The 24790-nt window shown below is 51.1% G+C and overlaps 1 protein-coding gene across 1 annotated transcript in view; it reads left to right on the top strand.

Moving 5' to 3' along the window:
* The first annotated feature begins 210 nt into the window (after positions 1-210).
* PAXIP1 (PAX interacting protein 1) overlaps positions 211-24790 on the top strand; it is a 50475-nt gene continuing 25895 nt past the window's right edge. The window contains exons 1-6 of the mRNA XM_030308883.1: positions 211-372; positions 4316-4450; positions 8771-8814; positions 11139-11202; positions 17717-17830; positions 23036-23680. Of these exons, the coding sequence (XP_030164743.1) occupies positions 292-372; positions 4316-4450; positions 8771-8814; positions 11139-11202; positions 17717-17830; positions 23036-23680 (1083 nt within the window). The 5' untranslated portion in view covers positions 211-291. The remainder of the gene's footprint in view (positions 373-4315; positions 4451-8770; positions 8815-11138; positions 11203-17716; positions 17831-23035; positions 23681-24790) is intronic.

Raw genomic sequence — 24790 nt, 5'->3', positions numbered from 1 at the left:
GCGGACCGGGCTGTGCGGTGCCTGTGCCCTCGGAGCCGCGGGCCGCCGCGGAGCCGCAGGGCGGCGCCGGCTGTCAGCCGGCTGCTCGGCGCTCCCCCTCGGCGGCCGGCGGGATGGTGCGTCCCGCAGGGCGCGCGCGGCTCCCGCGCTTGGGCCGCTCGGCGCGGGCGGGGGCGCAGAGGGCGGGGGAGCGGGCCCGACTCGCAGGACCGGGCCCCGGCCGCGCCGTTGGGGAGCGGGCCCCGCGGGGCGGGGCGGGAGCCGCCGCGGAGCCTTCCGGCAGCCGCGACCATGTCGGACCCGGCGCCCAAAGTTCCCGATGAGATGTTCCGAGAGGTCAAGTACTACGCGGTGGGCGACATCGACCCGCAGGTACCGCGCCGCCCCCGCCCGCCGCTCTCCGCGTCCCCGGCCCGTCCCCGCTCCCGCCGCGGGCGCGCGCCCGGGCGCAAAATGTCTGGGCCCCGCCGCCCGGGCCCCGCCGAGCCCGCCGGCCTGGCTGCGCGGAGGCTGGGCCACCTGTGCCGAGCAGGCCCGGGGCCGGCGAGCTTGGCGGGGGATAGGGGACCTGGGGGGGGGGGTCTGCGGTGCTCTCGGGAGGGGATCTGGAGAGGAGACCTGGGGTTGGTCTGCGGGACTTTCTGGAGGAGACCCGGGGAGGGGAGGCAGGGGACCTGGGAGTGGGGGTTCTGCGGGACCTGCGCCCGGCGGGGAGCAGAGGAGAGAGAGGGGATGTGGGGGTGGTTTGCGAGACCCGCGGCCGGGAGGCTGGAGGGGAGGGGGGGGGTCTTAAGGACCCACGATTGGGGGAGATGGGGGGATGGTCACAGATCTGTGTCGTGCTCTACTAGGACCTTTGGCCAGGAGGGCATCTGGAGGGTGAGCTCAGGGAGGAGAGAGACCTGGAGAGGAGGGTACTTACTAACCAGGGAGGAGGGGAGGAGGGTCCATGCCTCGAGCCTAGGACGGAACGTCACTGCCCTACGCCTGGTGGGGGACCGGCCTCTGTCGCGTGTGGTAAGTTCCCCCCGAAGCCCGCCACCTCAGCCAACTGCCACTTTGCTCCTTTCTGGGGCAAATTTGGACTGGGAGCATCCTTCCTGCTGCCCACCGCGTGTGTCTGGGCTCCCAGAACAGTAGGTCCCAGAGTGTGGACAGGAGGAAGGTGATGGAGCTCAGCCAGGAACCCCACGTCCAGGCTGCTGGGGCTTAGTGAACGTGGCCCCTGGTGTGGCCGGCCACAGGAGTGCACACGTCTGGGCTGTGCAGCCCCAGTCACGTGAGAAGCGCTCACTTTGCCACCAGCGAAGTCCTGTTGTTTGATTTTCCTGATTGGGGGAATTAAACAGGAAATGTGGGAAATAGCCAGGGAGTACCATCACTCTAGGCACTTAATTTTTCGTAGTTTGGGCTCACCCCTAAGGATATCGTGGGTTTTCCAAGTGATACGTGTGGTGAAATGCCAGAGTGTTCCTCTTCCTCGGTGGAAATGAGTCTTGGTTGGCTGTCCTTTCAGGTGCATCCTCACAATATCCCCTTTATTGAAGTTGATGTGGTTAAAGTTGTCTTGGGCGTCCTTGGCTGTGACTGCCAAGCTGGGAGTGGATGCAGAGCCAGATGATCGGACCTTAAGGCCTCGAGAGCGGAGACTGGTGTTGAAGAAGTAAATTTGGTTGGCGTAAAAGGAATTATGGAAGGCTCGTTGGTCTTGGCCTTCCGGAGGCTGGTCTGTGGGTGTCTTAGTAACTAAATTCTGTCGCGCGGCACGGTCCCCAAGGTGGATCCTTTTTCTACTTTATAGGGTGAAGAGACTTAGCCTTGAGTTTGAAGGTAAACAGGTGTTGAACCCAGAGTGATCACAATGAGTGCCTGTAACAGTGGGACCTTTTTCCCCGTGTTGATAATTTTCCTTTCTTTTAGTATCCATCAGTCTTCTCTCCCACTTCCTTGCTACTCTATTTTGTTTTAGGGTTTTGACTTTATCTTGCAAGGGACTTGAACCAAATATTACTGAAAACCTGGAACAAGCTGAGTTGGAACCATATCTGCTCAACCATGACTCAAATCTAAGTGCTTCAAAATGTCCTTGGCAAACCACTTTGATCTGGAACAGGATATTTTGTAAATGATTTACAGCCAAACCATTGATTCCCTGAATCTTACAAACACGGATTCAGAAAGTCCATGCATATTGAGCACGTAGTACCTGTTAAGGCATCGGCCTAGATAGCGGATGTAAGATAGAGAGGAGCGGAACCTGATTCGTATCCTTGAGGACCTCCTCTTGGTAAGGAGTGGGGGGCCCACCCGAAGACCTTGTGGTGTAGGGTGGTTGGTGTGGCAACAGCAGACTTCTGTGTCGGGCACCCCTGAACTTTTCCAAAGTCGGCGTCTTTGCAGTTGGCCGTTGAGATACGCAGAAGTTAAGAAGAGGGTGAAGTGAGGCCTTTCACGTGGGACACGTGTGCTGAGGAACGGAGGCCTTAATATACTTGGGATACGTCAGGACGATCAGGACACTTGGTGCAGGGTGACAGGAGATCAAGCTAGTAAGGCAGCTTCAGTTTTGTGGAGCCTGGAAAGAAGCCAGTGGTCTGGGTATCCTCAAGGTCCATGAAGATTCAGTGTTTCCGTAGAGTTCTAGAAAAGGCAGGCGGCAGTGGGTGAAGAGTGAACAGGGAGTGAGGCAGTGAACACAGGTTGGACCGTTTGTCCAAGCGGTTTGTCACAAAGAGGAAGCAGAGAAGGGCGCCAGATGTGCGTGCGTGCGCGTGTTAGGACCAGTGGGGGGGGGGGGGTGGAAATCTCAACACCCCTAAAACAGGTAGTGGGGTCAGGAGTGCACGTGAAGGCTGCATAAGAGGGTGTCGTTTTCTGTGGGACAACAGGGAGGGAAGTGGGGGTGATTGGTCGCTACCACCGTTGTTGGGTCACGTGTGAACCAAATACTTAGCATCGGCCCCAGTTGCTGTCTCTGGATGGTGAGTGAAATGTTCTGAAAAAGTCCGACTTGTGGGTCAATCGAGCCGTGTGGGCGCCAGATCACCTTCATAGGTGGTGCCCACCCGGGCCACTCGGGCTCTGCGCCCCCTTCCCCTGTCCCTGGCGGGTGAGTAGGGTCCGGTTCACTCACCCCTCGGCAGCTGGGGATCTCGGTCACCCTCAGAACTTTGGCCACCACCGTGTCGCTGACGTGCTGATGACTCCCCACCCGCTGGGGGCCCAGGTCTCCCCGAGGACCACTGATGTCTTTTCCTAGACCTTCCATGTGGCACCCAGAGGATGTGCCCAGACTAAAGCACTTTTCTTCCTGCTTCCCCACCTCTGCGAGATCAGAACACATTCCTCAGTGACTGCTACTGCTGCGTCCCCAGCACTTTCTCTCTTGCGCTGTCCCCCCTCCCAGGCACTACGTGTTGCTTGTTCTCCCGCACCTTCCTTCTTCCTATCCCTGGGACAGTCCCTCAGGTCAGTACCTGCCGCTTTCCCCCGGGCGCTGGCAGGTGCCTCACACTCCCTCCATTCTTGCCCTGACCGCACTCTTTCGGTGAAATCTGGTCATGCCGTTTCCCTGCCTAAAACCGTTGTGTCGCTCCAGAAGACGCTTGTGTTTTATTTCAGAATAAAGTACAAATGTTTTTGCGTAGGAGGTCAGGCCGGTTGTGGTCTGGCCCGGTGTCCCGTCCCGTGTGTCGAATGCTGTGCTCCGTCGGTGCCTGCATTTTTGTGTGGCCAACTCCTTAAGTTCATCGGGATCCTGCTCAAGTGGCTCTTCTTCCAGAAGCTTTCCTGGTTTTGGTGAAACCGCCTGTCCCTAAGCGCTTTGAGTTTGGGCCTGGGTACTGTTGCCACTGTCTGTCAGACCAAGATACTGCCTAGTACCTGGCTCGCAGCCTCTGTGCTTACCTGGTCAGTGGGTCAAGATTTGCTGCTTTTCACTGTCCTCAAATGTTGGATTGCGTATGACTCAGAGTCAGTTATTAATTTGATGTGGTGGACACGGCGTGTGTTTATTAGACTTTTCATTGTTCACAATAATTTGTGTAAATCAAGTATGAAACGGGGGCGCCTGGGTGGCTCAGTCAGTTAAGCGTCCGACTTCGGCTCAGGTCATGATCTCGTGGTTTGTGGGTTCGAGCCCCGCGTCGGGCTGTATGCTGACAGCTCGGAGCCTGGAGCCCGCTTCGGATTCTGTGTCTCCCTCTCTCTCTGCCCCTCCCCTGCTTGTACTCTGTCTGTCTCAAAAATAAACGCTAAAAAAAAAAAGAAGAATGAAATGTGTTTTTCCATTTTAATTTGTGTGTTTTTTTAAAAGGTTATCCAGCTTCTGAAAGCTGGGAAAGCGAAGGAAGTGTCCTACAACGCGCTAGCCTCACACATAATTTCAGAAGACGGGGACAATCCTGAGGTTGGAGAAGCTCGGGAAGTCTTTGACTTACCTGTCGTTAAGGTCGGTAGTAAATCGAATTGATTTTATGTATCTCATTGTGTATCTTGAAAGTAATACGTTCAAGACTTCGTGGAACTCTTCTCAGAGTGTTTGCTTTGTAGAGGAAGCTGGCGGATGAACAAAGCTCTTTGTAACCCACCACGGCAGAAGGCCCTTTCCCTTAGGTCTAGATTGGTCAGCGGATGCACCTGCTGTGGGGTGACCCCATCTCGACTCTGCCTGGAGCTCTCTACGCCAAGGACCTGTGCCTTGGAAGGGGGTGTGTCATCAGCGGGCACCGGGGACTCGGGAGAAAGTGCTCAGTCTCAGGGGCAGACAGAGTCCTGACAGGAGGTAACTCCTGGAGCAGGGTCACGATCCATCCCCGCCGTGTCAGGTGGCCTTAACTTCCAGCCAGCCATGTTGGAGGGAGTCCCGTCCCCCCTTTGCCGTGCTGTTCAACTGCTCCCGACAGTGGTCGCGATGACCATGTGTCACGCTGTCCACCTGGTGGCCGTCACTGGTACCGCTACGTAGCTGACGTTGGCTAGTTTATTTTAGAAAGTGGGGGCCTCAGCTGGGTGGGTGAGTTGTTCAGAGTTTGCTGATTACACACTGTGCCGCTCTTCTCTTGCTGCCCGTAGTTGAGTTGACTGATGTTAAATGTAATTGTATAGTTTTAGTCCTTCAGTTGTTTTCTAATCAGAGGTATTGTATATTTGTCCTAAAATAGTTTAATTCCACTATCATATTTTTTTTCTTCTTTATGCCATCAAACACTTTGCTTTAAAATCAGTATAAAAGTTGTTGTGGTATAGTAACAAGAGAGGCTAGAATCAGGAAGGATTGCCATAGGTGAGGCTGGGATACAGAGAAGCCGGCCTGGCCCTGGGAGGTCTGCACCTCATCAGTGTCCAGGCTCTGAAACTGCCTTTCAGGCTTAGAAATCTGATTTTTGAAAATAAACCTGAGAACAGATCTGTGTCTCAGGAGAAGCCTTTCAGAGACCAGACTCTCAAGAGACGGCTGTATAAGTCCGAGCGACTGTTCATTTGCAGCAGTGAAATACAGTGGTCACGTCCCTGCACTAGATGGTGCGTTTCAGCCTGGCCAGGTCCTTCGTGAAGACGGAGTATCCGCACCTTTCCTGCTCCGTCCACCTGACCCCACCTCGCAAGACGCACAGACTTGCAACAGGCCCTGGGCCGTGGGCTCGGGCACCTCCCTCCCTTGGATCCTGCTTTTGTCTCTGGTTTGTTTCCATTCTTCCTTAGCTGTGGGGACCGTGCCTCTGGCCCCTTTCCCTGCACACTTTGTTTTTCTCGGTAGCGTGGAGCCTGTTGTCTTGTGACAGTGACTTCACATGGATTGTGTAGGTTTCAGAGTGAACCTTAAAAGGGCCCCCGTATTAACCAGTGCTGGGGGCTGAGGTCATTTAGAGTAGTGGGTCTTAAATCTGGTGACGGTCAAATCCCTTCTTGCGCTTTGTAATACCCCCTTTATTATCCCCTTACTTATACGTAGAGGAGCGTCCCACGATTTAAAACACGTATACACAAGTGTGTACTTGTGTTGACATATAAGTACCCCGAAGTGAAATGTAAAGGGGAAAAAAGGGAAAGTGAAGATCACGTATTCGCTACGGAAATACTAGGCACAACCCCCTGGAGGCGGAGGTCACCTGCTGCCGTATGTGGAGGCGCTGTGAAGTGACTCCTGAAATGTAGACCTGTCCCCGTCTCTGCAGGCAGAGTCGCCAGCTGCGAGGTCACGTTTCTGAGTGGCGATCAGTCCCTGTACAGTTCTGAGATAAAAAAGCAGTCTTCTTTATTTTACACATTGTATTTCTGGAAGAGTCAGGCCGTAATAAGGCCGCATAAAGTGCCTATTAGCCAGCTTCTGTGACTCTCACCATTTTGCCAGTCCGGCTTAGTACGCCCCTGGCCCACCCGTCCCCTTTTGGCTGTAGTTTGGCACGAGCCCCCAGGCACACCGTTAGCACTCCTGGCGCTCCTGTCTCCAGCGCCCCAGTCTACTTGCCGTTCGTGGCCACGCCTGTCCTGTCCAGGGACTGTGGTGCCACATGACAGGGTGATGGAGCTTGTCAGAGCTGGCCCAGCAGTCTGTGTCCCCCCGCCACGATGACACCAGTAGACCCTCAAGTTCTTAGTCTGAGCTCAGCTGACTGAGGCAGAGGCCTGGCTCCATAAGCCCAGATCCCTTGGCCTTTAACATACTGAATTTGACAAGTGCATTTTAAAAATGAGGCGTCCTTATACACGGCGACAGATTATCATTTACATATTTGAATTGCGTAGATCTTTAAAACTTGCATCTTTAGGCACCAAAATTTTTGGAATAACTTTTAATGGACATATTTTTATTTTTCTCAGTGGCCTTAGGGCATCATTAGAAATGTTAACGCTGACCAGCAGTGGGCTTATTTTTATACGGTGTTACTTGCCTTTGGGATAAAGAGCTCCTTATTACGATGCTTTTCCGGTTCTCCGTTTCTGCTTTATTGTTACTAGTGTGTCCTAGACTCATGTGAATGAGGGCCTGGGGGTGATTCTGCTCTGCGTGGACTTGATGGTGGCTGGCCCTCAACCCTCAAGTGGGAATACCCGTGCTTCCCCCCCCCCCCCAGTTCCCCAAGGGACACCGCCCAGGGTGTATGCCGCACGATAGTCGGAAGGGGTACCTGTCCCAGTGTCCTTGGGAAGAGTCACACCTTCACCGGCCCAGGTCCTGTCACAGCGCATCGCCCCGGGCTCTGGGAACCCTCCACGCCACGCCATGGGATGACTAGAAATGCTGCTTTCTCGAAAGCCGCCCTGGTGCGCAGCCGTGCAAGCAGGGCTCCGTGGGGCTCTGGGTGCTACCGTGGACCGTGAAGCTTGGCTCACGTGACGACGCTCACTATAGAAGAGTCCAAGCCAGTGTTGGCTACCGGCGCCGGCCAGCTCCCTTAAACTGAACTGGAGTTTCCCCGGGATTATCAGACAATGTGAAGGCCCACTGGGTGAAGTGCTGGGCAGAAGCATAAGTGCTCGCTTTCAGCCTGGTGCACTTTTTCCAATAAGTTACTTAAAATGCGTGGTGAAATTATCACATCATCATGAAATAATGATTCCAAGCGGAGCCAATCTTTATTTTATAAAACGGTCACTATTCCTACACCCTGTTCACAGAAGACACACTTTTATAAACTTAGGCTGAAAATTGTTGATGTTACCCGAAAAACGACAGGGGTATTTTGTTTTCTGAAGTTCTTTTTTTTTTTTTTTTTTTAAATGTTTATTAACTTAGAGAGAGAGAGACAGCACACGAGCAGGGGAGGGGCAGAGAGAGAGGGAGACACAGAACTTGAAGAGGGCTCCAGGCTCTGACCTATCAGCACAGAGCCTGACATGGGGCTCGAACCCACGAGCAGTGAGATCATGACCTGAGCCGAAGTCGGATGCTTACCTGACCGAGACTCCCAGGTGTCCCTCTAAAGTTCTTAGTACGTGCCAAAACTAGTTCGGAGATCAGTAGGTTGGAATATAGGTTGCATGAGAGCAAAGACCGCATACCTGTTCTTTGTTATTATATCCCCAGTGCCTTGTACCATCTCTGGGACAAAATAAATTCTCAATAAGTACTTGACAAATAAATTAATGCACGAATAATAAGTCTGTGTGTATGTTTCAGCTGGTTGAAATTTCTGAAAGTTTCAGCTGGCTAAATGGGGGTATTATGTAGGTGAATGTAATGTTAAAAATGTGGACATACAAATTTTCAAAAATACAAGTTACCCAAAAAGGTAGTAATTAAACTAAGGTTTTATAATTAATCTGAATTATGGAATTCATAAAAAATTACCAGACAGAAATACTTCTCACGATTTACCAGCATTTATATCTACTGGAGATTACTAAAAATACTCATGAACTTAGACTTGGTTGGGTTCGGGATTGAAGAGGGAAGCCAGGGAGGGCCCAGTGTGCCTGGGATGGGGAGGGGGTAGGCCTGGCTGTCAGACCCCAGCCCTTCGGGTCTGAGGACAGTTCCCAGCAGACCTCGACGCTTAAGTATTAATAGTGTGTGTGCCTAGAATTTACATTTATAGGCATAATAGTTTTTAAAATATGTGGTAGTGCTTTGTTCTGTAATTGAGCTTTTTCGCTTGGGCAATAATAACTAATCTTTGATATTTTTACCACTTGAATACTCATAATCTGGGTGCTTTGTGATCAGTTATAACAAAGCCTTTAATTTCTAGGAGCAGGGCTGGTGAAATGTCATTTTGATTGTAAATTGAAAGCATTTTTTGATTTGAGTTCATATTTTCTTTTTCAGCCGTCTTGGGTGATATTGTCCGTTCAGTGTGGAGCTCTTCTGCCGTATCCTTTTTGGGGAAGGGGCGAGGGAAAGGACAACTCTGGGTTTAAAATTGAAATGGTAACTGAGTGGATTTGTTAGTTTGGGCCTGTGTGTGTGTGTGTGTCCCTCTCCTCTGTTCCTTGTGTTTTCCATTCTGATTCGGATTTTCTGTACCTGATCCTTGTCTCACCCCCACCTCCACCTCCACCTCCACCCCCGGAGGGAGGGCCGCCCGCTGCGGGGACCGGGCTCCAGTTCCAGGACAGGGCTTTCTGATCTCGGGCAGGCCTCCTCTCTAGACCTCAGCTTCTCGTCTCTGGAACAGTTTTTGTGATGTCTAGTTAGGTGGACTATTTCCAAACTCGTAAGTCTGCGTGGGCCAAATCATGAGTTACTTGAAGAACGGATAGGGGAAGAGAACGTCAGAACGTTTCTAGTTTCGTTGATATGCGCTGTCATTCTTTTTGATTACGTCGGGTAGAAGGTTTCTTTAACACACGTGCTGGCATCTGCTGTGGGCTGGGCACCAAAACTAAAGGGGTCGACAAGGTGTCCTTGCTGCCCTCAGGGAGCTCCCTCCCACGCATGGTCCCCTGCTTCTGCATTTCCTGAGTGTGGCTTTAGAGCACGGTCCTCCCTGCCTTGGGTGAGATGTCGGGCTGCCCTCTCGTGTTCTGAGCCTCGTGGCTTCTGTTTCACCCTGGCCGTGTGCAGCTTCCCTGGAGGGTCACTCCACGCGTAACCTAATCGTGGAGGTGCTCCTTTTCAGGGTACCTGGTACCCTGATGCTAAAATTGCAGATGATGATGTCTTTCATCCAGTTTTGTTTTGCAGCTCGGCCAGGTGGGTCCTGGGAATGCATTTTTACTTTGTTGAACTGATGCAGACGGAGGAAATCTTTGTGTATTAAATATAGGTGGCCTCAAATCAACACAACATCCCTCTATAAGCAGTTCTTGGAGGATGTGCAGAACTCTAGCAACTCCAACTCAAAACTGCTAAGGCTTTTCATCCATAATCTGAAGAGTTAAAGGAAATCAGTTTGTGTTTTGTTTTAGTTTTCATCCCATTTTGCTGTTTTGGGAGTCTTTGTTTTCTAAGTACAGGTGAAAAAAAAAAAAAGACTGGGAGACAGAGGGATAATTTTGAAGATGAGAGGTTAATTCTTCCTGTTGTGGATCACTTATTCTCTGCACAAGATTCCTTAAGAAGCTGTCCTCCCCTTGAGTTCTTATCTGCCTGTCCAAGCGCAGCTCGAAGGGACATGAAAGGATCCCCAAGACTCTTGGACGGCACAATCTAGATTTGCCTTTGTTCATGTTTCCCCAAGGCTTTGGAAGGAGAAAATGCTTGAGCTACAGGTAGGAGCATGGAAACCGATCTTGGATAATGGGGCTGAAGGCATGACGTTGGGGTCTGCAGAGGTCAGTCAGACAGGCAGGCTCCTGTCAATTATGAGATCTCTCAGCAGGGCTGGTGGGAGACTTCCAGATTACAATAGAATTTTCAGTTTGGTCTGTTTTTCTTCACTCACTTGCCTCAGTAGCTATACTTCATTCCTGTTGGGAAAACAGGGCAATACTTTAGTAACCCATGTTGAATTGTGGAGACTCCAGATTCTTCAGAAAAAGTCCTCGTGTTGGCTTTGAATAGGCTGTATGTTACTGGCGCCCTGAGGTCATGTCTCCTTGGGTAGAGCCATATGCCCAATGTCTGGCACACAGCTCTTTTGCATGAATTTTAAAAATCTGAGCGTTAGAGCCGGGAGAGTTGGGAATTACGTATATTCTAACTCTTGTTTTAGTGAAGGAAAACCGAAGCTTAGAGTTGGTCTTGCCCAGCTTTGTAAAGTTAGCAGCGGTAGCGAGACTAGAACCCAAGTTCTTTTATGGAAGGTTCTCTCTGTCGTAGCCCAGAAGTTCTGTTAACGTTTCCTTCTAAAATAAACTCTAGACTTTGGAATGTGCTGTTAAAGTAATTGCTGTGCCGTGTGTATATATAGGTATGTGTGTGTGTGTGTGTGTGTGTTTACGTGTGTGTGGAGTGAGCCAGCCCTCGGAGGTCAGATGTTTTCCCCTGAGAGTGTACTGGGCCCGTTTTCTTGATGTTGGTGGAGGCGCTGAGTTAGAAAGCGCTTCACGGAACCTCCTGTTGTCGCTGTGCTGTCCGCTGCTCCTTCTCGAGGCTCCTCTACTGTTTGGCCAATCTGAGTCTCTTTGCTCCGTGGACTGAGTGGGAGGGCGGGGGTGGGGTGGATCACGTCCCAGTGGGCAAATAGCACGTCTTTGTGAAATGCAGGTTGCACTAATCTCGTTTCAGTGGAATCTTAATAACTATAAAACAGAGTGAATGGTTTTTCTCCAGAGTCGTGTCAGATCTTTTTTGGAATCACTGCCTGCCTCTCCCAGGTAAGCATGGTTACGGTCCGTCTTGTGTTGTTTACACCTAGCAGTTCTGAGTTTTTACACTTTCGGATTTATGACCTGTTTGTAAACCAGTTTTAAAGAAGCTCTCTACTAAGCTGCACGTTCAGTGTGACCTTATGATACGTTTATAATTATTTAAACGTTCCTGCTTAGACTTAGGATTTAAAGTTTTAATGGGCGAAATGGTCTTTCTAACGTAAAGAATTACAAAGGTGTAAGATTTGAATGTGAAAAAATAGTAAAAATGAAATTATTTAAGATGGCAAAAATTCACTCCTAAAGGCAAAGAAAAATAAAACCTCAGTAGATAAGGCAAAAAAATGAGTTTGCAACTTTTTGTAAAGAGGAATCGCAAATAGCGGGACATAACATTTGACACACTTTGCCATCAGGACACAAACATTTATTAGCACGGGCGTAAGAACTTCAGTTCTCACGCTTGACCCTGCGTGCCTGGCCGCGTGCACAGGCCTGACTCCGCGTGTGTGCCGTGCCGGTGCACCTGCGGACGCGCTCCCCTCCTCCCCTCGCTGCTGGCGGGGATGCAGTTCAGCGTGGCTGCTTTCTCCGCAAGTTGGGTAGTGACGGGAGCCCTAAAATAACTCATTTTGTTTTCCCCTATGGTTCTCTTAGGTTTAGAAATGTATCCCAAGTTGGCAGAATTAAGGGCAGGTTGATAGATAAAGGCGCTCCGCAGAGCATCGTGTAGAATATCTAGGGTAAAATGGGGAAAAAAATCAGGTCACCCTCTTGTTGGAAATGGTTCAGAAACCTGTTGTGTGCAGTTGCACGGCAGTGTAAGTACATAGCCAGTGTCGGTGGTGCTTTATGAAAACACGGAAGGAGGAGGTCAGTGCTTTAAGGGGGGGGTGGGGAGGAGGCCATGACGTAGGTATGTGCATGTTCTATTAGCCAAGGAAAATATACGAGAAATGTCTGAAGGGAGGGACCCAACGTTAGCCATGGTAAATTCTAGGTAGTGAGGAGAGTGGATATTCAGTATTTTTAAATTGTGTTCTGTGCCCTCCACCCCCAGCTAAAAACCCTCAAACTATAAAAAAAAAAAAACCGTTGTAACAAGTCCAGCTGTTGTTTGAACTCATTTTGAAATTGCGTAGAATAATCTGTTCAGCACGAGCACAGGAAAAGGTGTGGTTGACCGTGACCTCGCCCCATGCCCTCGCGGACCCATCGCAATGACTTGGGTGAGGAGCAGGGTGGCACCCATCCCTGTGGAAGCCTCAAGGAGGGGCCTTTGAAGGCCTGGGTGACAGGCTCCCCCTTCGTTCTGGCGGTCTCCCCGCCACAGTTTGACCCCTTCCCTGTCCGCACAGTAGGCGAACTCAGTTAGGGTCACTTTTTTGTGTTTGCATCTAGTTAATTCCTGAAGTCCTTTAAAGTTATGAAATTCTCTCTTTTTGTCTTTGCTACCTTCATTTAATAGGGATCCTTATTAACTACGGGTCTAGCATCAGAGAAGACTTTTAGTCTTAGAAAACACCAGTGGTTACATTTCACAAAGGTTGAAAAGTGGTTACATTTAACAAAGGTTGAAACGTATGTAACAGACTATCAGACCTACAACATTAAGGTTAAGGCACACACAACACCTGCTGTATGATGGGCTAGATCAGGTGGCCTGGTGTCGGTGCGTGAGATCACAAGAGCAGTCACCCGTGTGGACGACCTGGTCAGGAAGCCTGGGGGAGGGGAGATGTCAGACCTGAGGGGCCCCAAAGAATGGGCAGAATTAGAGCAATAGTGGGATAGGGGAGTGCGTTCCTGGCAGAGCAACACGGAAGGACGGACGAGGGCACCAAGGCTGGCTGCTGACGGAAGGTGTGCGCTCAGAGCGCAGAGGAAAGAGAGCGTTCGGGAGGGTGGGGGCAGAGAGCACGGGAACGGACCCAGATGTTGGAGTTTGAGCTTCCTGGAGTGGCCAGTAGGATGCTCCTTCCTTTTTTCTTAAGTATTTGGTTTAGGATTACAAATCTTTACATGAGGACATTTGAAAAACGCAGACAAGCAGATGAGAATCCTTGCAGTTTGGCAGGTGCAGCTGGTCTGGGGGCTGTAGCAGGACACGGGGCCGGGGTGGGGATGGGAATTTGGGCCAGAGGGAGGGCGTGATCTTGGACTTGAGGCAGAGGTTTGGATTCGGGATGGCGCTGTGGATACAAGGCCCGGACGGGAATCGGCAGGGACTGGTGATGTGGCCACACTTGGGACGAAGGAGGAGAAGGCAGCGCCCCGGGGCGCCCGTGTGGCAGGTCCTGGAGCTGCCTCCGCAGTGAATTGTGGGTCCGAGCAGGCCGGGAGCCTGGGGGAAGTGCCAGCATCACTGCTGGAGGGGGGAAACGGGAACCTGGTTCCTCAGGGAAGCCGGGGAAGCTGGTTTGAAGCACGTTGAGTTCGGGGTGTCGATTAGCTATCCAGATGTGGGGATGTTCGGGTGTGTGACGGGCAGAGAATTTGCTTCTTCCAGAGGAACGTAGAAGGTGGGTAGCCAGGAGCAGAGCCTTGGGTAGCATGCAGTAAAAGGGCTCTGCAGAGAAGAAATCTGAGCGTAGAGATGCTATTGGAGGAGAGGGAATTGTTTTTAGAAACCAGGCATGAAATCAGACTCAGTTTTTATTGCTGGGAAGCAGCAGCACCCCAAGTAAAGGAGGGGCGTGCTGATTTGTAGCAGATAGTTGTGCATGGCTCCGGGTGTCCCCTCAGTCCTGCCTGTGACTCAGGAGAGGAGGAGAGTAAGAATGCTGGGCAGGGACACAGGACTGCTGATTGGTCTGGTGGCCATCGTGCAGGCCTAGTGGTCCATGCGGACCTCAGGGTCTGGGCTGAGAAGACAGCAGAGGGGCAGGGAGGGGGAGAATGGAGAGCCCATGGAAGAAGCCACAACTAGGTGGTAGGGAGCACGGGCAGAGGTGAACGAGGGTCCCTTGGTCATGTGGTCTGGGAAGCGGTCCAGCCCGTAGAGTTTTATCTAGGTGTGAAATACGTTGCCGGGGGGGTGGCTGGGTCTGTGGTGGGCAGGCAACTGAATTTAGAAGGACCTTTGACGGTCTTTTTCTGTCCTTTCAGCAAACTCATTAGGTAGTAAAACTCAGAATCTGGAGTTAGTTTGATCTTTATGGATCACTTGCTACGCCGTCCATCACTTAGGATGATGGATTGGAATCCCCAGTGTGTGATGGGATCACGTCGTGAAAAGCTCTGCTTTTGAGTGCAGAAAGCTCGATCAGATAAGGGTGAGAGCAGCTCACCTGCTGACACCCCAGTTGAGAAGAGTGCACTGCAGACACTGATGTTTTCCGGTTGCTAAAAAATGTTAATTCAGCTTAAGGTGTGTTAACAGACCACGTGCACAGCGTGTAGCTAAGGGACTTTGGTTTAACAAATACCACATGAGTCCTTTTGTGACGGGAGCAATGCCGATGGGGGGTGTAAAATAAACTAAGATAGGATGTCTCCCCTCAGCGAACGCACCGTCCGCAAGGGAGGACGCGCTTGTGAACCAGCCGCGTGTCGTAGCACACACAAGCGTGTAAAAGTGGGTGCGAGGTGTGGAAACCGTACCCGGAGGGAGCCGTCTCGACGGTGGATCCGCACCACGCAGAGACTCTTCGGGCGTCCACACCGTTTGCTGAACTTTGGCGCACCTGCCCGCACACGCGCCCACCAGGCGGGACCCCGCCTTTGCGAAAGGACCGTTTGCTCGGTGGCTCTCAGTGACCTTCTGTCTTTTCCCCGTCAGGGTGTTGATACAGGCTGGAGCTCTTTGTTGGAGTCTTCCAGAACTCTCCCAGGGAGAGGTAGGGAAGGCAGCTTGTGCCCGCAGACGTTGAGAAGCACACACACCATCTGCCTTCTCCTGAGCCGGTATTGATGCAGGCTGGGCCTCCGTTGTGATGTGCTGGGTAGGTTTCGGGGGACAGGCCAAGAGTGCGACGGAGAGCCTGGCCAGGGTTGTGGTTTCAGCCTTGAAGGCTGAAGATAAAAGCCCTTTCGTTCTGTATCTCAATCAACAGGTATTTCTTGACTGCCTGCCCGTGTGCCTTGCGCTGTACTGGGTCCTGTGAGAGAGGGCAGAGAGGTCGAGGGGGTGAATCCTAGCGAGACCTCCATCTTTAACCGTGCCTTCAGATTGTAGTTTTTTTCAGGAGGGGACAAGGACAGATTTGGGGGCTAGAACCGAGGAGTGTCCTACTTGTACCGGGAAGGGAAGGCGCTCCCGACTGGGGTGAAGGAGGCATTTATTCGGGGGGGGGGGGGCCGTGGACGAGGTGAGACAGGATAGTGGGGAGGGCGAGCATGTGGTTTCGGAGCGTGGCCAGCACGAGGGTGTGTGTGCAGCCTGCCGTGGGGTCCAGGGCCAGTGGTAGCTGAGTGGGCGTTGAGGCTGGGCAGGACACGGAGCCAGAGCCTCGCGTGTCGGAGGAGTGTCCCTGAGACGCGGCGGTGCTATGGGACGCGCGTGTGGGGGCCGCACCTGACTCACCACTCAAGCGTTTGGGTTTTTGGTCTTAGGGTATTGAGATCATGTCCGAGCTTCGTTGGCCGAGATGACAAGATCTGTAGTTTACATAGGTTGCTTTAAAAAAAAAAACCAGAAAACAAAAAACCCTTTTCCCCAGTTACAAAATTAATGCTTTTGAAAATCTGGAAAATACAGAAAAGTAGAAAAATGACAACAAAAATGTCCCCATAATTCCATCCCCGCTAGGGCGCTATTGTTAACATTTTGGTGTGGAAAGAGCATTCTTAGTTGGTGTGCAAAGAGATTCATTACACACGTGAGCTGGTGTGGCTGTTTGAAGTCGCTTGGCCCAGACGTGCACTGATGCAGGATCTGGTTCGTGGAAGGTCCCCAGGTGGCCCGGAGCTCGTTTTTGGAGACCCTGTGTCAGCTCCAGGTCTCCCTCCCCCCCACCTGATGTTCGTTCCCCAGCAATAGGCTTGTCCCTGTTGAGACCCGGGCCTGTGGCGCCGGCCCGGGGCCTGGCTCGCCGCGGTCGGCACAGCCCGGGCTGCACGTGCTTCCCTGTAGGCACAGCTTCCCAAGGAAGGCACAGAGAGGGGCTGCTCTTTGAACTTCAGTCCTAACAGGGATGTAGCGCTCTCTTGGAGCGCTCTGGATCATCACGTGAGTCAGTCTCCCCTCTCCAAATGCTGCAGGAGAGCCACGTTTTTGCGAGAGCCTCTAGGAAAAAAATAACGGTTTTCTGGTCCAGTCTTCGGAAATGTGACAGTGGCTAACCACGTTAAGGAGATACAAAGTAGTGACTTTCCAAGGTGATTTTAGGAGATTAGTGTGTTCTTGTTAGTATCCACAGAGTAGTGAGTGTGCAGTGCAGAATAAGTTCTGGAAACGTTTGTAAAATGGACGGAAGTAGATGTGAGACAGTGGAGTGCTGGCAAGCTGGATAATGGCGGTTTTTAAAAACATGCTATTTGTAACACAGAACTAACTTGAGGACTAACGGAATTCTTAACCATAACTCTCAATTTATAATAAATCATTAAGGAAAAAAATTGACCCGGTTAAATGATTACGTCAGAATTGATTCACGCACCTTTATTTTTCTTACTTCTTTTGTCTTTCAGACTCTAAAATTTTCTTTTTTAGAAATTATCTTGGGGAGCAATTGCCCTCAGAGAAGTTACAGAACAGCAGGAAGGTGTAGGCAGGCCTGGGGTTAGACACACCTGTGCTCTAAAAGCCAGCTTTTCCGATGATTAGCTGTCATTCTGGCAGGTTGGTTTCCTGGTCTGGCGGGGGCTTCACGGTTGCCACTTTGCGTGGCGGTCACAGGGGTTAGGAGTGCGTGCGAAGCATCTGGCACAGCTCCTGGCACGTGGGAGGCAGGCAGTCAATGGGGAGCCGTTTCTGCTGTTCAGGGAAAGCCTCTCTTCCAACACGAGCCACTCTGCCTGGAGTTGACTTCATCAGTGACGCAAGCATAAGAATGATCCCTTTCGCGCTTGCCTTATTTCCTTTGATGTGGTAGATAATGCTTAGGATTTTCCCTGAGCTCCAAGTAACTTGTTGTCTCCTGAATTCCTCCATGTCTTAATTAGTATTTAGCCCTCAATGGTGAAGGCGCTCCTTAGTGACTTGGGTGCTGCTGTTGCCCGCAGACGTTTTCGAGCCTCTGGTTGTCAGACGCGGTGACGCACTCCCTCCTTCTGCTTGAGTTGCAAGAATCCTCCCTTCGTTTTTTGGAGCGTGGATATGTGTTTTCCATTCATTTGGCGACAGGGTGGAAAAAATCACGTCTACGAAGCAGTCACGATAGGAATTGAAAGTTTGTCATGACCAGCAGACACCTGAGCGCTCACGTGTTCCCCCATGAGTCCCCCCACTTGAGTTCCTTTGACGAGGGAGGCCAGTAGGTGCAGCAGAACTGCTAAGATGCCCCTTGTACTTTGACGATGAGCACGCTTGCACGGACTGAAATGTGTGACGGAAGCCCGGTGTCCCTTCCTTTCCCAGGTGTCGTCTGAAGACAGGAGCGCCCTGTGGGCTTTGCTCACTTTCTATGGGGGGAACTGCCAGCTGCACCTCAACAAGAAATGCACGCATCTGGTGGTCCCCGAACCAAAGGGGGTAAGCATTTCACGTACATTTTCCTCTTCGCGCATCCCTTCAGTACTTCCGGTGCCGAGTGATGGTTGTGAGCTTCTCTTGGATTAATTGCTAGATTCCGTTTACAAAAGCCGATCCAGTTCATTTACCTGACTTAGACCTGGCTTCATTCCGCAGACGATGCGAGATGATCATCGTTTTTACTCTGAGCCAGATGTGACCTCTAAATGCGAAGAAATTTGGGTTTATTTTGTGGAGAAAATGGGAAAGTTTTTTGAGTCTCTAGAGTTTCCTTTCAAATTCAGTAAAAGTTTAGTTCATTTTTATTTGTGAAAGTATGTATTTTTAGTCTTCTTCACAATTTTTAAAAAGGCGTTGTGCTGAGTAAAACTTCGTAAACATGTGTTTGGCGAAGTTTCCAATGCCATTTCCTTTTTAATGATCTAGAATAGATACAAGTACATTTATCTCGATAATCGTGGGGTTCTTGTCTCTAAGCACTGGTGGGGCCACAGAGTTTTGGTTTCCCAAGTGGGGCCCCCGGTCAGCAGCACCCACCTCCCCTGTGGATTTGTGAGAAGCACAGACTGCAGCCCGCCCCACACCTCGTGAACCAGGACCCGGTGAGGGCAGGTGCAGAGCCCGGTAACCTGGGTGAGGCCCTCCCGGTGGTGCCGATGCGCACGAGAGTTTGAGGACCATCGCTTTCTGGAAACCAGACTTTGCTCCCCCCAGGAACGATGGTTTATGACTCTGAGAGTCAAGAGGAGTGTGTTTATGGCAAGTTGACTTTCCACGTGCCGGTATCCTGTTTTTTTCTTAACTGCTTCTGAATCCGTGCTGCCATCCTGTTCTTCCCACGGGTACCCTGGCTGGGAGCGGGGGGGGGGGGGGGCGGGGGTGGCGTGTGAGGTTCCTCTTTCACAGAGGCTTTGACATTGAGCAGAGGCGATCTGGAAATGTGTGCCGTGGCCACGCTGGTCTCCTGACAAGAGCCATGTTGAGCCAGTGGGTGTGGTTGTAACTTAGCCATGCGGTCCGAGAAGAAGCGTTTCTGAAAATGTAAGATGTGACTCTTAAGTCTCTCGAAGTAAAAAATCACGTTTTGTATAATAACACTCTAAGAAATATGGTATGTTTTGGTGAAACAGTATAACGGTTCTTTTCATATTAATATCTTATAATTTATGGCTAAGAGCAAATCATTTGATTGTAGGTGGCTAGCTTGAAGGGAAACAAAGTATAGCTTTTGTAAAGATGGGCAAATACTTCTGAAGAGTCATTGTCATTGAAGAGGCAATGCGTGAACGTCAGACTCAAAAATAAACGGCATCTCTTCAAATCCTTTTTTTTTTTTTGCATTTTTATGAACAAAGAACATGTTTAAACGGCAGAGCGAAACCACCTTTCATATTCCTGGATTTTTAAGATGTTCAGTCAAGTGGAGAAGAAAGGGATTTAAGAACAGAATCGGCGGAACAACGGGAGTGTGCTTGTTGCTGGGAAGGCCTGGTCTCTGGCAGCCGCAGACCTCGAGGGCGACCGTGCCTGCTGTGGCCGGAGGACCCGCCGGCCCCCCGCCACTGGCCACGACCCGGACCCCGTGGGCCGCACTGTTGGCTCCCGAGTCTGTGCATTTAGATTTTTTTTTTTTAATGTTCGTTTATTTTTGAGAAAGAGAGAGAGAGAGTGTGAGTGGGGGAGAGACAGAGAGAGAGGGAGACAATCCGAAACAGGCTCCAGGCTCTGAGTTGTCAGCACAGACCCTGACGCGGGGCTCGAACCCACAAACCGTGAGATCACGACCTGAGCCGAAGTCGGACGCTCAACCGAGTGAGCCACCCAGGCACCCCTGAGTCTGTGCATTTAGTAACTTGTACGTGCGAGGGTTCGAGAATTGGAATGACTTAGCTGGGAAGTCAGCTCAGGCAAAGGCATCTGACATTGCTTTGTTCTTAGGTCACCTTTGTTCAAGCAGTAACTGAGTGTCTTTCAGTGACAAAAACTCCCTGTTGGGGAGAAGGGAGAGGACACGTGAGTGACAGTGTTGTGCGTCAATTGCCTAGGACACAGGTCCCTCCTGCAATGAGTGCCGGCCCGGCGTGCAGACGACGACTCCGGCCGACCACGGCGGCTCCCAGCGCGAAGCGTGGAGTTTCTCCGTGGTGTCCGAGATGCTCAGCGACTGCACCGCGTGGCACCAGTTTTACTTCTGCTATTTGTTAACAGTTTAAAAAAAAAATGTCATGTTTTATTGTTTTCAGCAAACCATCTTCCTACCTTGGAAAATAACGTAGAAATCTCAGATTTGTTACCTGGTCGTATTTGTGTAGCTTATAAATACTTCGGTGTGTGTCCAGACTTGTTTTCCTAGGACAGCCCTGTGGCTCGTCTGGGACAGGCGGTCAGGAAGTTGCAAGTCTCTAGTCTGCTACAGAGGGTTCTCATCTGTAGCGACGTGGGAGGGTTGGTTTCGCATTTCATGGTTAAATATTTCGGGATGATTTTGGGGATAAAGAAGGGGGTTTTTTAATTCTTTGAAGCTTTTATTTCAATTCCGTGATTTAGTGAGCAGACGGTGGTGTGTTAGTCTCAGGCGTGCACTGTCGTGATCGAGCACTTCTGCACAGCACCCGGGCTCAGCTTAGTTTCCGTGGTTAGTGCACGCTGTGGTGTGACTGAGTTCAGCATTCCGTATTCCCACATGCTGCTCGACACATAGGTTTCAAAACGTTTCCATCTTAATAAAACGCATGACTTAAATCATGCTTTACACACAGCGTGGTTTCAAGGAGTTCAAGCACACGGCCAGGAATAAAACAGGGTATTATCAGGCGTGTGGGTCAGTTGATAGAGTCGTTCGTAGTTGGTGGCACAGCCTTTTAGGAGGGGGTGGAGTTAGAAGTCAGGAGCCTAAAAGTGCTTTCCATACTCTGATACCAGAACCCAGGAGTTCATCTCAGACCCAGCAATTCAGGATATGTGTGTCGAGAATTAACTTCAGGTTTTCATGGTAACAAAACCCCAGACGTTAGAGACTACTAGAATGAATGATGCGAGAAGTAACTAAGCAGTGATCCGGGGGACACGGGATTGCCTGAAATCACTGTGCAACAGAATGGCGTGCTGGGGTTAAAACGAGTTAAGCCTGGGTGTGAGGGGGCCCCCCAGCTGAGTGGGGGTCACGGTGGCGGGGGTCGTCAGAGATGCAGCGTCACAGAGGAGACAGGTGAAGCGGGATGGCGGACGGTTGCCAGCTACCGGAGCTGGGTGACGGGTGCAGGGGTTTATTGCACGGGCGTCTCCGCTTTTGGAGTTGGTTGGAAAGTGCACCCCAGAAAGTTAGGAGCAGAAGGGCCGGCCTAGAAGCACACGTTGACGTGGGAGGTTGTTCGCGACGTATGAAGCGAGAAGCACATCCTAGAGTGTTTGCGCCCCGGGACACCGTGGTGCCCCCTCCACCTTTTAAACACACGTACATCTGTATTTATAACAAAGATGGTTGGAGCCGTGCCCTCAGATGGGGACGATGGAAGGGTCTCAGCAGTATGGCGGTGATTACATCCGCTTCTCTTCTGGCCTGACGTGTCATTCACGCGTGTCCTCCGTGACTGCTTTTTAAGAAGGTTCGAAGTAGAGCGTCCTCAGAAGCAACAGCGTGAACTCCCTGAGGCTCGTGGGGGGGGTCTCACTCTTTCCAGGAGGTGGGTCCCGGCTTCCTCTGCCGTTGTGGCCAGTGCCGGCCTGAGGGCAGTCGTCTGCGTGGTCACCCTTGCCCTGACTGAACAGCGAGTGCCACCTTCAGTCTCCTTGCCAGGAAACGCATTTTAATGTGGGGGCTCCGGCATGTTTGCCAGAGACCTGCTGTTACCCTAGGCTTTGGAAGGGTGGGGTGGGGGGAGATTCTGTTAGTTAAGCGAACCATAGTTACAAACTCGCTTATTTATTCTTTTTAGTTTATTTACTTACTTTGAGAGTGGGAGTGGGGAAGGAGGGAGAGAGAGAGAGAATATCCCAAGCCAACTCCACACTGTCGGCACCGAGCCCGATGAGGGGCTCGAACTCAGGAACCGTGAATGAGATCATGACCAGAGCTGAGATCAGGAGTCGGACGCTTAACTGACAGAGCCACCCAGGCGCCCCTCAGACTTGTTTATTTTAAAGCTCCTGTATCACGTGACTCTTTCATTGATGTCTTTTATCCTTTGCTATCTGTTCCGTTCTATACCCTGACTTGCAAGGGGGCCCCTGCCTGTGAGCACACCTTTTCCATGCGCCCTACGTTTTTTGCTCAGTGCCCGTGCCTGCTGTCACGCCCCTGCCCGGCCTCACCTTGCAGCAGAGGCCTTCCCTGAGTCGTGCGGCTCACACTGGTGGGACCCTTCTGTACATGTGCCCGCCTCGCTCAGTGGTGGCTGAACATTGTAATCCTGTTTGTGGTCACGTTCTCTCCAGAGCGAAGTTGTAAATCTCATGAGGTCAGAGATGTGCTGCACCCTCTGTGTCTCCCGTGGAGCGAGCTCGATTAACACTAGGCGCCTCGTTGAGGAAGCCTCCCCACGGAAAGTCGGCCACCCTCCCTGACTGTGCCCGATGTCCTGAAGGAGCTCTGCCCCCATTACGGCTTTGTACAGATTGTCAGTGGGTAAAAACTAAGTGAGGTGGCGATTATTTATTTCGTTCGTAAGAGAATTTTCCGTGGGATTGCTAGCTGTACTTTTTTCTAAAATACCATCTGTAGAGGTTAACTTTAAACAAAATCTTTTAAGGGGCGCCTGGGTGGCTCAGTTAAGCATCCGACTTCGGCTCAGGTCGTGATCTCGCGGTTTGTGAGTTCAAGACCCACATTGGGCTCTGTGCTGACAGTTCAGAGCCCGGAGCTGCTTCGGATTCTGTGTCTCCGTCTCTCTCTGCCCCTCCCCCACTTACACTCTGTCTTTCTCTGTCTCTCAAAAATAAGTGATCTTTGAAAAAAAATTTTTTTAAATAAAATAAAATCTTGTAAGACCACTGTTGCAGGTGAGGCCGTCCCGAGTTCATAGACCGATGGTTCATTTTGGCTCTAGTCGTGCGTCTGGAAGGAGTTCAAGCTTTTCCGTGTCTAAAACGGCAGTCACAAGTGCCGACCGTTTCAGCTGCATCCCTGTCCTGACGTTTTCAGTACACGGTTCTAGGAGGTTTGGTAAAACTTACAGCTGTGTTTATGTGTTTGTTCTTTACTTGCAGGAGAAATACGAATGTGCTTTAAAGAGAGCAAGTATTAAAATTGTTACCCCCGACTGGGTCCTGGATTGCATATCTGAAAAAACCAAAAAGGATGAAGCATTTTACCATCCTCGCCTCATTATTTATGAAGAGGAAGAAGAGGAGGAGGAGGAGGAGGAGGAGGAGGAGGAGGTAGAAAATGAGGAGCAGGATTCCCCCAATGAGGGTAGTACCGACGAGAAATCGAGCCCTGCCAGTTCTCGAGAAGGATCCCCTTCCGGTGCCCAGCAGTTCTCACCCAAGTCAAACACCGAAAAACCCAAAGGGGAGTTGATGTTTGACGACTCTTCGGATTCATCGCCTGAGAAACAGGAGCGAAACTTAAACTGGACCCCAGCGGAAGTGCCACAGTTAGCCGCGGCCAAACGCAGACTGCCCCCGGGAAAGGAGCCGGGCCTGATTAACTTATGTGCCAGCGTGCCACCCGTTCCGGGCAGCGTCTTACCCCCCGACGTCCGGGGCAGCGTAATGGCTTCGGGACAGAACCTGCAGAGTTCTGAAAGATCAGAAATGATCGCTTCTTGGAGTCCGGCGGTGCGGACGCTGAGAAACATTACGAATAATGCTGACATTCAGCAGATCGGCCGGCCGCCAAATGTGGCACACGTAAGTCACTCTGTAATGAGCGGGAACTTAAGTAACGGATTTTAGGGCTGGATTTTACAGATGGTTTCGATACAGGTTAGTATTTCCCGCTTCTTCAGGATAGTTAACTTACAAGCGGTATTTATTTGTGTGAGAATTGTTCCACGGGGTGTGTGTGTGTGTGTGTGTGTGTGTGTGTGTTGTCGAGCGTCTCTTCAACTCCAGCAGGTACCGGTGACGGGAGTGCTTGCCCCTCAAGGACGTTTCTGCTCTTAATTAGCCTAAAATCAGCAGTGGCTTGAAGTTGACTGCGTGTTCGTATTTGCTTCTAACGAACTTCACGGTGGATAAATGACGTAATGTGAACTCTTCATTAGTTTACGGAAGTCGTAATCTCAGTTGATAGGATCCCAGTTGGAGTTTGTTGATGTGGAATGGACTTGGAAAGTTTCAGCAGATGTCCTTCAATTTAGGACCAGAAGAAAGTAGTCACGGTGGTATATTGGCCACTGTGTACATTTCTCTGGGTCGTGGAGACAAGGCGAAGGAGAAAGACCAGTTTCCCGCCTTCATTTCAGGTGTGGAAGACAGACACGTACAAACAGAAGGGCTCCTGTGGGCTCAGGGTCTGGGTGTTTTGAGGACAGTTCAATAAGGGGTCCTATGATAGCCGACAGAGGAAGGAGGCCATTTGGGGAGGGCCTCAAGAAAGAGGCGTGAATGACAGAGGCTGGGAAGAACAGGGTGGGGGTGGAGGGTTCCCAGAGGAAGGAACAGCGACTGAAGCCCCAGAGGCAGGCGTGAATTCGCTGTGCCAGAAGGGAAGAAAGTGTGTGAGACTGAGGCTGTGGGGAGAGCTAGAGGCCTCTGCAGGGCTCTGTCCCCCAGGGCCTGGACCATTCTCCCTGAGGAACGAGGCCACCTCTGAGCAAGCCACTGGGGCTCTGGGAAGGGTCTGTTTCTTGTAGATCGCGGTGTCACTGATGAGTCTACTGGTGGTGCTTCAAGTCTTCTGATTTGAGGTGCGTGTTAAAAATGTTCTCGTTTTTCTTTTCCTGTCTTCCCTTCCTGACTTAGCAGAGAGTTAGACAGTCCGTGGTTGAGACACCAGAATAAGGTGGAGGAAAAGAA

Source organism: Lynx canadensis, chromosome A2, assembly GCF_007474595.2.
Source record: "Lynx canadensis isolate LIC74 chromosome A2, mLynCan4.pri.v2, whole genome shotgun sequence".
In the NCBI taxonomy this organism is placed as follows: Eukaryota; Metazoa; Chordata; class Mammalia; order Carnivora; family Felidae; genus Lynx; species Lynx canadensis.
This window is presented reverse-complemented; position numbering and strand designations above follow the sequence as displayed.